We start from the raw sequence: 12484 nt of genomic DNA, 5'->3' as shown, positions 1-12484 counted from the left end.
TTTAGGCTACGTTTGGTAGCCAGGAGCAGGGAGATTTTAAATTACCCTGGTAATCTGCAGCTTTTGCAGGCGCGTGCGCAGAAGTCGTAGTGAGGTCTGCAGATAAATCCATAATTTCCTCTCCCCTCACGGATATGATCTGTGAGGGGAGATGAAACAAACTTTCTTTTCTTTTTACTTAATTTTTTATATATTTTTTTTACTTTACATGATTGCTGTTATCCATTGGATAGCAGCGATCATATGACTGGGAACCGCATACAGCGGCTTCTGGTGATATCTCTCTGTTTTGCACTACACGTTAGCCAGGAGCAGGAGAGATTTTAAATTTCCCCGGGCTGTGCGCCCCTCTGTGCTCACGCCTGACGTATGACGGAGGATGGGGGTGAGTACTTTCAGCTGAATCGTTAACTTTGATTTACTTTTTATTGAGTTTCATATGATCACCGGCATTCAGTAAATGTGAGTGGGGGTTGGGGTGCAGTTGGCATCTGCATCAGAGTTTTTTGCCATCCTATGGATCAACACGGTAGTATTATGGATAGGACTTTATGGACCTGTGTTTTGTTTTAAACCTTTTCAACCATTACATAGCTTTTTTTCTTTTGTATTCATGTGAAGTGGGAGGTATAGAGATGTACAGTGTGGACCAACAGACCTCTAAGGCTACCATATTACAGCTCTTTACAACTTTGGAATTGTACAGAGGACTAACACGTCTGCGTGCATGAACCCTTCATTTAAAGCGGTTGTCCAGTTGTAAACTATTGATGACCTATCCATAGGATAGGCCATTAATAGTATGTCAGCAGAGGTCTGCTGCACAGGACACCCCACAATTAGCTATTCCCTGAGGCGGTGTGCTTGTGCACTCAGCTGATTTCTGCAGGAAGCAGATTGCTCCATTCTCACTGTAGTGGGACAGACTTAGTATTACAAGAAAAAATTGTCACTGAGAAATTTGCTTGTAATACCAATCCTGGCCACTGCAGTGAGAACAGAGCTGTCTACTTCCTGCAGAAATCAGCTCAGTACATAAACACTAGCCCAAAGAACAACAGATCAGAGTGAGTCCCGGACAGCAGCCGCTGCTGCTCTATAATTGGTGGCTTATCCTAAGGACATGCCGCCAATGGTTTACAACTGCACAACCCCTTTAGGTGGATGTGTCTAAAAGATTTATTCTGTTTAGAGTGCTAATGTAAATACAAAACATAAAGGCCGATTGCACATGGCCGGGTCGGATCCCGCAGCGGAATCCAACCGGTGACCCCTGTGTACCTGTCTGCAGTGTTCTTTATCTCTAATGTGGAAGTGCCGGCCGGTATGCATGTGCAGTACAAATGATGCTGTGCCGTTGCTAGGCGGTGATGCGGATTCCATTGCACGTCCGCAGTAACAGCTGCAGATGGCCTGCAGATCGGACGGCGTCCATTGACTTCAATAGAAATCATTCGCGCTGAATCCGCGCCGAAATAGAACATGCTGCAATTTTCCCTCCGTGAATGGAAAATCACTATTGGTTTCCACTCGTGGACATGGAAAAGCGATTTTCTATAGCATGTCTATAGCATATGGACAGTATTTGCTGTGGAATTCGGAGGCGGACGCGTGCTCTGGATTCCGCAATGCAAATCTGCCCCTGTGCATTGGGCCAAAGGCATATATGCATCAATGGAAATTGTGTCAAAGACAGCCGAGATCAAGCGCTCAGCCATATCTGGCAGTCCCATTGAAGTGCGCTGGCAAGCATGCACTAGCACTTACTGTAAAAAAATTTGAGACCTGCTGGGCACGATTTCTCTGGATCTATGGGGTCACAGCGTTGAGACCCCCACTAATATGCAAGGTACCCCCCTAACCCTGTGGATAGGAGATAAGTTGCTGAAACGGGAATTCTCCATTTAAGTACTTTTTCACAGCACTGTCATGGTCACTTACAGTACTTTTTCACGTGTCCACCATGTTTCACAGTCTTCACTATTGTCAAAAGGATCAATAATGCTGTAGACCCGTATCTATGTGGTTGGTCACTACAGCATCAATGATGGAATTTAGTACCATTTTAATAAGTATATAAATGGTGAAAAGAGGCGGACTAGTGGGCTTCACTTCTGCTTACAGCCATTTTGGTTTCTCTTTTCAGCCAAGTCATGGGCTTTACTTGGAGGGACTCCCAGCTCCATGATCTCTGTTTGACCGTTGGCTTAGGCCATGACTTGGCCAACATCTGGAAAGCAGCCTATACCATTTTCCTTGTTGGAGGGCGCTGTGAGGACCAGCTATTAAATAAGACTCTGTACCAAGTGGAGATTGTTCTACACTGTATATACTAGTCTACATCTTTCAACATGACTGAGTTTATGATCCTGTCCAACACATCTCATCACCTTGGCTTGAGCTTCGAAGATGTAGACTTGGTAGCATGTTTTACTGTAAAGAGGAAGTCCACCAGACTCAAAACGTTACTCGCCAAACCTAATCTATACTGCGCTATGAGGGCTCAGTCAGACGGGCGTTTTTTCACGCAATTTGCGCATGCGTCCGGCGATTTTACAAAACCATTGCTTTGCAATAGTATCGGACACATGAGCGCTTTTTATGCGCTCGTCCGATAAATTAGAGAACAGAAATCGCAGATCACACCTATCTGCGATCTGCGATTCCTGTTCTCTTCTCTATATGCGCTGAGAGCTGCCCCTGATTGGTCCCTGCGCTGAGCCAATCAGAGGCAGCACTCACTCACCCATTCATGAATTCATGAATGGGTGTGAGCGAGAGCTGCCTCTGATTGGTCAGGCTGTGACCAATCAGAGGCAGCTCATTCAGCAGGCGGGGATTTTAAATCCCCGGCTGCTGAATAGTACTCCGAGCAGTTCAGGAGAACTGCCGGCCGGACACGGCTGAACTCCGTCTGCCGGGACCAGGTGAGTATATTTTTTTTTTGTGTTTTTACACATTTCAAGATGATTTTCAGGTAAGGGCTTATATTTTTAAGCCCTTCCCGAAAATTCATCGTGAGATCGCCGGCAGCCCATTGCTTTCAATGGAGCCGGCTGTATTGCCGGCTCCATTGAATTCAATGCGCTGGACAGCTCCGGCCCGTTTCTTTTGAAACGCGGCTAGGAGCAGTTTTTTCGGGCGATTTTTCGGCCCCGGTCACGCGATTTGCAAATGCGCATCTGTCATGCGATCCACAAATCGCGGGAAAAAACACCCGTGTGACTAAGGCCTAAGACGGTTTTCCTATTTCCTAGTATAAAAAATGACTTTTATAAGAAAATCCCTAAGACTTTGTCTGCCACATTAACTACAGAAATCATTGGCTGCCGCATGCCGAGTTTTGCAGTAAAACTCCTTTGAGGTGCTTGATTTTTTTTTTTTTGACAGAGTGTATATATAATATATGCTCCACATCTCCCATTGTAACTTGAAGCACGAACACCAAGCCCCACGTACTACTGAGTCTTCTTTAGCCCCCACAGCCCTAAGAAACGCGTCAATATATAACTCAGCCGGTGAATAGCATTTGCCTTTCTTATGATAAATCACGAATCAGGCAAACAATGACAAGGCTGAGCCACAAGTGCAAATGTGACTTCTAAGCAGCCATAGCGATCAAAATCTCCATCTGCTCATCATCTTCTGTCTCTGTGTTCCCTATGTTATATCATTTCACAAACATGTATGGCTGAAAAGATGGTGGAAGAAAACCAAAAAATGGACCTAAAAAAAATATGATCAAAATATAATAACAAGTCAAGAGCACGGTTGACATCAAAGAGGAATAGACAGGATTAAATCCTCAATGATTTCCAGGACAAATAGATCCCTCTGGGACCTCGAGGATTAATATTTTTTCAGGTTTTTTTTTTTTCAGACACAGTACAGAATTAATGAGGGTACCTGCAACAATGCTTGCGAGCTGCTGAGTTCTGGTGATGGGGTATATGCTACGTGCCTGTACGATAGCTGAAGCTATTTTCTTGGCGTATTTCTCCTCCCCGTATGTTTTCAGGATAGACGCAAGTGCCTGTTGATCTAAAGCATTCACAACATCAGCAGCGGTGGGCATGTCAGGATACCTACGCACAAGGAGAGCCAATTAGTTCCCTGACGTCGGTTTTCATTGACAAGAGGTGAAGCTTCATAGCACAGAGACATAAGAAAGGAAAAACGCACACAAATACACATTTAGTCTGCATAGGTGTGCCTCCCAGATTTTAAAATAACTCGAAGCAACCTTTTCCGAAAAATCAGAAATAGATGCTACCTTCTAATCCACCTCCTTTTAGCTTCTGGTGCTGTCAAAAATTCTAACGTGGTGGGATGTAAACCATCTTAAAGATGTAGCAGAGATCCGTTTCTCAGATTCAGGAGAGCCAAGTATGCCGTTCGGCAGAACTCAGAATGATTTCTATAAGGGTGCAGGTAAACCAGTTGCATTTTCTTAAAGGGCCACTCCAGTGCATTTTTTTTCCCCATTCATTATGTAACTAGCTCTCCAGTATCAAACTACTAATGATTACTTGTTTGTTATATGTATGTATGTGTGTGAGTGCTTCTCTTGCTCCGCCCATGGTGAGGTCATAGCTACGCCCCTGGTGATGTCATCTTAGGTCCTACAACATATATAAAACACAGAGCTTGACCGACAGAAGAACAACACAGTTAGGGCTCTTGGAAGCAGAGGACAAAAATAACAAAATGAGAACACAACTAAGTTGTTAATATGTCAGACACAACTCAGTGGTCCTGACAGAAGACACTGGTCTATCACTACCACAGAGATCCGGTGGGCTGAAGGACCTGTGGTAACGTTACTGCTGTGGGAGAAGCCATTGTGCAGTTTGGTAGAAAGTACTGTATATTGAATAAGCGGATAGCAGCCATCAAGATCTGTGATGGCATCACCATCATGTGATCACCCGTGTGGGTGGAGTATGGGATTGCATGACCAGTGGCTGATCACTGTATCTAGGAGTCTGCTGAGCTGGTGATGTCTGGAAATCAGGATGGATGTACGACAGCTGTGTGTGTGTGTGTGTGTGTGATGTTTGTGAGTCAGGATACATGTAGTAGAGCTGTGTGGGTAATGTGTGGGTATCATAATTGATGTACCATGTAGCACAGCCGTGTGGTGCATTGCAAGAAACGCTGGTAGTATAATTTCCTAATAATTACGAGTATATATATGATGACTATTATTACCTTGGTTAGTTCTTCCTTACTATCCAAAACTTCCTGGAGTCCTTCTCTTCACAAAGGTCATGTGATTTCAGCCTGACCATTAGAGAATTATGTTTTTTCCAGGAGTCAATTTTTTCAGTCAGCATAATTCCTGTGTGAGGATATTACATGGACTCAACCACACAAGCTCTTCATAGGGTAGACACACAGTTGCTGCTGATGATTAGAGGTTCCTGTCACACAATTAAAGTGTAGGATATCACAGTTCACCCTCCTGACTGTATAATTATGGTTAGTAGTTTATTTAGGTGACTGCAGAATACAGACGTTAATGGCAATGTCCTCCCAGTAGGCAGAGATGGCACTGGCTCTAGCTGGTGAAGTGATGCTGTGCTGATGCATTATGGGTGCGTTCAGAATCAAGAGCGTGCCAGATAAGTAACGGACAGAAGGCGGCACTGCATAGAACTGACTGAAATATAGACAGGAGATGTCTGGAGTCATGTCTGGCAATCAGATCAGGGGGGCAGAGATGGTAAAAATATGTTTTTGCTGGAGTAGCCCTTTAACTCAGTGCAAGAAAGCAAAATGAAAACAGCGGGTCTGCTACATCTGATAAAAAATAAAAAGATATTAACTTTAATGAGGAATGGCTGCACAGAGCTCTACTAAAGAGCTCCAGTACAATTGGTTTCAACCCAAGCTTTACATAAAGGAGGATAAGTTAGCATGAATTGTAACAGCCAGCAGTGCAAAAGTTTAGTGCTGATGATATGCCCTTTATGATCCTGCATGTATCTAGCCTTGTGGGCATATATAGGGCATGAAGACACAAACAGATGGGCAATAATCACTCATCTCTCCCTTCACAAGTGTCAGCAGGAACTTCCTATTGGCAGATGGAAGCTAAGATTGCCGATGAATCCAACAGGACATTGGAATTTGCTGACCCAAGGTATTTTGCCAAAGTACAAGATGTGTCCTTCCTCACCTTTCTTCTTGGCTGGAGATGCCCAAACATATATGTAACCAGCTTTTTTAAATAACATAATTTTGAGATACTATGTCATTAGATCTCTATTCTATAAGTGTCTCTTGTGGCCACCCAGTGGTTGCCTTGTGAACTGAAGTTGTTAAAGGTTTCGCTAGTGAGATGCGATATTGTGTTGAGCTGGTTCCAAGAGAAACTGAAGTCCTGAACCAAATTAGAGATAAGGTAAGGGTGGACACACCTATGTATATTGTAGGCTGAGTCCATGTTGTATACTGTACATCCGAGTATTATTGATACAGTTGTAAAATATTATAAAAGACAACCTGTTACCTAGATACTAAGAAATGCAAACAGCCATATTTAGGAAGGCCACGCATCATTGCGCTTATCTGAACAGTTTGGAGACATAAAAATAAGTTCTCAAGTGTGAACGTGAGTCTGCTGTATCCATGAAAAATACTTTTGAGGGCAGTGAAGATGTCACTCTACCAGGCACCAAACATCTGTTTGCCTTGCGTCAATTAATATTTTTAATGATTATGTATATTGAAAAGGAAAAAATGGAAATTTCAATATTAACACTTTCACAGCAAAATAAGCAAAGTAGTTGGGTTGGAGCCAGAAGTGTGATAGGCAGATTCGCTTTCCACTGATTTCAATGGGCGCTAAGCCACCTATTAGACATTCTGCCTCAACCCCGTTGACAATGTCCGGCCCCGCTGCACTGACAGTGGGCCAAGTGATCAACTGATTGCTGGGGATCCCGAGCGGCGGATCCTCGCTTATCAACTATATTGAGGATAAGTCATCGAAAGTATTTGAAGTGATATCTACAATTTGTAATTTTAGGGATTTGGGGGAGTAAGGTGTTACGTGTGCCACTGGGATCTGTAGTTCTAAGCTTCCTAGCAGCACAGACCTCACATGGTTAATTGATTGAGCTGGCTGGGTGTGGTACATCCTGCTAGCCAATCTCCTGGGTCTCTACTCACATATAAACCCAGCTCCTGGTCAGTCTCTGTATGGTGTTCAGGGTGAGCAGTCATGAATCCTTGTCTGTTGAAGTTTGCTGTGTGACCTGCTGTGTTCTGCTGCAGCTTGCTGTGTGATCTGTGCCTTGCTGTTCATGTCTGTTTGTATGTTTAATTTGTGTCAGTTTGGTCTGCTGAGTTTGTTTGCTATGTCTGCGCTAGGTTGGCCCTCTAGTAGATGTGTCTTGCTAGTGTAGGGACTGCAAGATACGAGGGGCCTTGCAGCTTAAGTTCATTGGCCAATGTACGAACTAACACCTCGCATTTATATTCAGCTTATCATCTGCTATTAGTGTTTGCATTGTGGCTGCTGTATGCTGTGTATCCTGGCTCTGTGTGTCCTGTTGTTCAGTCCCTGTCATGTGGCATGTGAATGCATCCTGTTCTGGTGCGTGGCTCCTAAGATCAGCTAGGGCCCAGATCCGAAGACCGCTGGGCTGCCCTTATTGGGGCAATGTCCCCGCTTAGGCAGGGCACTGTCATCCTCCCATGTAAAACAGGTTCAGTTTGCATCAAACCCGTGTGAATACCGTGTGCAACCTGTGTGCGTACGCTGTCCCTCTTTTGTGTGGGCCCTGTGCTTAGTTTGCCCACACGATCGTAACATAAGGTTTTTTTTTGTTATAACTAGAGCATACCTTTAAGTTAAAGGAGATTGAAAAACACATATACGCATAGTTGGGGACCCCCACCATATAAACATTGGGCTGGTTCTGGAGTTCATCTGGCCATCCTCCATTGCAATAAATGGTAGATATGGAAGGGACTAAATGAAAGCATGTTGACGCATCATGCACTACTAAGAAATGCATAAAATCATAAACTTCATAAAATACCGTATATTGTTGGGGAAACCCCACTTAGTATTCCCCTAAGTCAAGAGGGTTAAAATTGTATCATATTCTCCATATTAATCGTTAAGTTGATTTGTTTTATGTACTTAGGGGAATAAAACTTGGTGGACTATTTTTGTTATGTTTGCAGCCTACACACTGGAGGAGGAATTTAAGATTTATTACACACTCTCTGTTCTCGGCATATGAAGGAAAAGTGGGAGGGGAGGGGGGTTTCTTTCCTCAACAAAACTTTATAATTGGACTTTGACTGCTGCTGTCTCCTCGTCGTGCTCTTCCTGCGATTGTCTTCTGCATTATATCTGTGCATGATATGTGCTTTATAAATTGGCTTGACAATTATCCAGCGATGAGAACAGTGCAGGCAGCTTCCTGTGTGGTTCATGGGACACTTATTGGAGTTTGGAGCTTTCTGATGTGCATTTGGACGTGACATTTAGAAAAAAAAAAAAATCTCACTAGATCAGACTGCAAGAATTAATAGTAAAAAAAATGGAAAGTGTCACTTTTTTTTTTTTTTTTAAATGAGTAACTGAGGATTTTTATACGGGAACAAAAGTTGGTAATTGGACCACAAAGTTGTAGTCAACTAATCATGGGTACTTGTGTCCAATTTGTACATGGGGAACGCATGGCCTAGGGCTATGCTTACATTTGCATTTAATTAGATCTTTTTTTTTTTTGTCTTGTTGTTGCAAGACTACTGTATGACTTGCGTGTTTAATATAAAATACAACACGTATCCCTTGATACATAGGAGAGTAAACAGGAGCGTGAGAAGCATCAGAGCAATATATAGTAAAAGTAACGCAAAAGTTTATGATTTGAGGGGTTGCGTTTTTTTTTATGTGTTGGAAGCTACTCACCTGCAATGATCCATTCTCATGTCTAAGGGACCATCTTTGGCCAGTGAAAAGCCTCGTTCTGGTCTGTCGAACTGCATGGATGAGCACCCAGCATCAATAAGAACTCCATCGATTTCCCCAGGTTGGACTCCCACAGAGAGAAGCAGATTCTCACATTCACTGAATTTTCCCAATAATGGCTGTATGTTATACCTGGTTCAGAAACACATGGAAGAGAAAGCGAGCAGTCATAGATGTGTATCGACATTTTGTGAAATCAGAGAGTGCTTAAGGGTAGTTCGCATTAAAGTGATTAAAAGCCAAAAAAAAGTTTTTTGCTAATTGAAACAAAAACAGAAAATGTACAAGACGATTGGGAATACTGCATAAAACATTCAAATAAGGAAGATAGAACAATACCTCTGCAGCGCCACCTATTGGAAGACAGCATTCCTGCAAGTCAATGTTAGACTCTTTATACAAGCCTCATAACAATGACTGGGAATTGAAAACCAAGCCAGAATACCATACACAGACAGCCGTTTCTGCGTTTTTGCTCCTCATCAGTGAGTGGTAGGTTTTTGGCTTGGCTAGTGAGAGGCCTATGACGTGGGTCAGGAAGGTGGCACTGCAGAGGTATTGTTCCTTATTTGCATATATTTCCCAGAGGAGCATGGATGGCCTTATAAGTCTCCTTAATCACCTTCTAGGTGCTCTCCTTAAGGAGAAATGATACCTTTCCCGACCTGCAGAAAATATTGGCATGCATGAAGTAATACAAAGTGAGAATAGCCCATGCGCTTAAATAGAACCTGTAACCATGTTTTTACAACCTGAAATAATATACTGCTGTACTAAGTATGTGAAGGACAGGCTGTTTTTTTATAGCGCAGTACCTTTCCATTATCCTGTAATCACCATCCAAATATTTTCCGCCAGATATGCTAATCAAGTAGATTTGTGTCCAATGTACCTGTCTGGTCTGAGAGGAGACCGGGATATTAATGAACTTTACATATAACCACTCCCACTTTCCTTGATTGGTGTATGTAATGATTGCTATCTTCACTGTGAATCCCGCGCCTGAACCTCGCGTGTGAATTGTGGCAAGTTGAAGTAGTCGCTGTAGATCCCAGTGGGTTTCCATGTTTTATTGTGCATGCACTGGTGGATGACAACGTGATAGCTGGGGATACAGCATGACCATTCTGATCCCATGCTACGCCGTCAAGGTGTCCTCCTCACTGGTGCCTGCAGAATAAATGAAGTCTACAAGGATCCACAGCTACTTCTGCGCTACTACTCACACGCAAGGTGTAGGTATAGGATTTGCCATGGTAGCTGTAGAAAGCGAGAAAGGGTGAAATGCCGAGAGAGTAGATAAAGACCAAGACTGTAGTACAGCAGTGTTGGTAGTTTAGGTAGTAAAAACATGGCGATAGGTTCCCTCCAACGGGGTTTACCCAGAAGACATTTATGGAGTATCCGCAGGATAGGCCAAGAGGGTAAAGATCCGGTAATTCCCTTAGACATGACTGGAGACAGCCATGCATGTGAGCGGATGTGGTGCCTTCCTCAATAGGCCAAACAGAGGTTTGTGTCCGCAATAAAAAACAGATGTGTCCGCGGGGCACTTATAGGTTATTGTGGTTCCAATTATTCTAAAACTGTGCTTCCCAAATACCCGTCTTCTCGATCCCCCAACAGGTCAGGATTTCCATAGTATTAGGTGAGTAGAGATGAGCGAGCGTACTCGCTAAGGCAAACTACTCGAGCGAGTAGTGCCCTATACGAGTACCTGCTCGCTGGTCTCTAAAGATTCGGGTGCCGGCTGGGGGCGGGGGAGAGCAGGGAGGAACGGGGGAAGAGATCTCTAACTCTCTCTCCCCCCCCCCCCCCCGCTCCTCCCTGCTCACTCCCGCAACTCACCGCTCTCCCCCGCCGGCACCCGAAACGAGCGGGCAGGTACTCGAATAAGGCACTACTCGCTCGAGTAGTTTGCCTTAGCGAGTACGCTAGCCCATCTTTATATGTGAGTGATGCAATTATTGTCGGTGCCATAGGTGTCCTCCCCATAAGATATCTTAATATCATGACCTGTTGGGCAGTGATGAGAACTAGAGTTTGGGAAACGTTGTTCTAAAACATAAAACAGGTGAAAATTGAACCCTCTCTTTGAGTGCATCTGTTCAGGCTTTTGACTGGCGCTGCATATACCCCGTGCCTAAGATTATATATGTACGATCACCAATATTATGTGCAATATGGGTGACATTTTATATATGCCCTGGGCTAATGATGTATGTAAAATGGCTTACTCTGTCACATATGGATTATGGCTGGAGCATATGCACAGTAATTGAAGGTACTATAAACGCCCCTCAGAAGAGATCAGAAGAGCGATGTAAAAAATCAGGGGTGCATTATCTGTATTTCAATTTTTATGGTTAATTGCCTATAGTCTAGGATCCTACTGAAGTCTATGAAAGCCCATTATCTCCACAGAAGCATTACCAAGTGCCAAAAGCCATAGTGGTTATGTCGTATGGCAGTCAACTAATATGTGAAGACTACGAGGTAAAACTGCTGTAATAGGATATAGGAAAAGATTTTGTATGAAAAGAACTAAAATGACCTTAGATATGATACATCTAGTAAAACTTAAAGGGGTTGTCCCACCAATAGAAGTTATTCCCTATGTACAGGATAACTATCTGATTGGTAGGGTGTCTAACCACTGACATGCCCACCAATCCCGAGACTAGGGTGTCCGGGTGTCCAGGAATGATTACAACTGTGGTCGAACATAGAATCCTAGAATGGTAGAGTTGGAAGGGACCCCCAGGGTCATCTGGTCCAACCCCCTGCTCAGTGCAGGATTTACTAAATCATCCCAGACAGATATTTGTCCAGCCTTTGTTTGAACACTCTCATTGAAGGAGAATTCACCACCTCCCATGGTAACCTGTTCCACTCATTGATCACCCTCACTGTCAGAAAGTTTGCGTGCTACCACTTCTTTCACTTCAATGGGACTATCAGAGATAGCCGACCACTTGGACTTATCAATCTCTGGCAGTTCCATTGAAATGAATTGATTGGAAGTACACAGGATGCTCTATACCCCTGTCTTTGGGTTTGCTAGAGGTCCCAGTGTTTCGGACTCCCATTGATCAGTAAATTATACCCTATCTACTTGTATAGTGTAAACTCTATACACAAAAAATTGCCTGCATAGTGACACCAATATCCCAAAATTCATATCTGACCTTTATTATATTTGCAAAAATGAAAACCGGAAGGAGTCGCCAATGAGCTGGAAGAGGCGCAATTTGAACTTTAATGACTTTGAAGCTCAAAAAGTAGAAAAAAGGGTACAAATTAAGCTGTCAGTGGAAAACTGTCCAGAGTGACAGTCTACCAATACACATAGCCGATGGCTATTCAGTCTCTCCACAATGAATGCAGCTGATGTTCCCCTGCATGAAAGAAGTAGAGATACTAAACGTCTTTCTTAACCAATTGTATTTCCTAAAACAAAAGTTCTACTGTCTGTAGCAATGGCAAACA

The 12484-nt window shown here is 43.4% G+C and overlaps 1 protein-coding gene across 1 annotated transcript in view; it reads right to left on the bottom strand.

The window, feature by feature from the left end:
• The window catches only part of METTL15 (methyltransferase 15, mitochondrial 12S rRNA N4-cytidine), a 205882-nt gene that overhangs the window by 34293 nt on the left and 159105 nt on the right, over positions 1 to 12484 (bottom strand). Inside the window, exons 4-5 of the mRNA XM_066582204.1 lie at positions 8936 to 9127; positions 3907 to 4085 (exon numbers count right to left, since the gene is read on the bottom strand). Of these exons, the coding sequence (XP_066438301.1) occupies positions 3907 to 4085; positions 8936 to 9127 (371 nt within the window). The remainder of the gene's footprint in view (positions 1 to 3906; positions 4086 to 8935; positions 9128 to 12484) is intronic.

This window comes from Eleutherodactylus coqui, chromosome 11 (genome assembly GCF_035609145.1).
Source record: "Eleutherodactylus coqui strain aEleCoq1 chromosome 11, aEleCoq1.hap1, whole genome shotgun sequence".
NCBI lineage: Eukaryota > Metazoa > Chordata > Amphibia > Anura > Eleutherodactylidae > Eleutherodactylus > Eleutherodactylus coqui.
The sequence above is the reverse complement of the archived record's forward strand: the minus strand, read 5'-3'. Positions and strand labels throughout refer to the sequence as shown.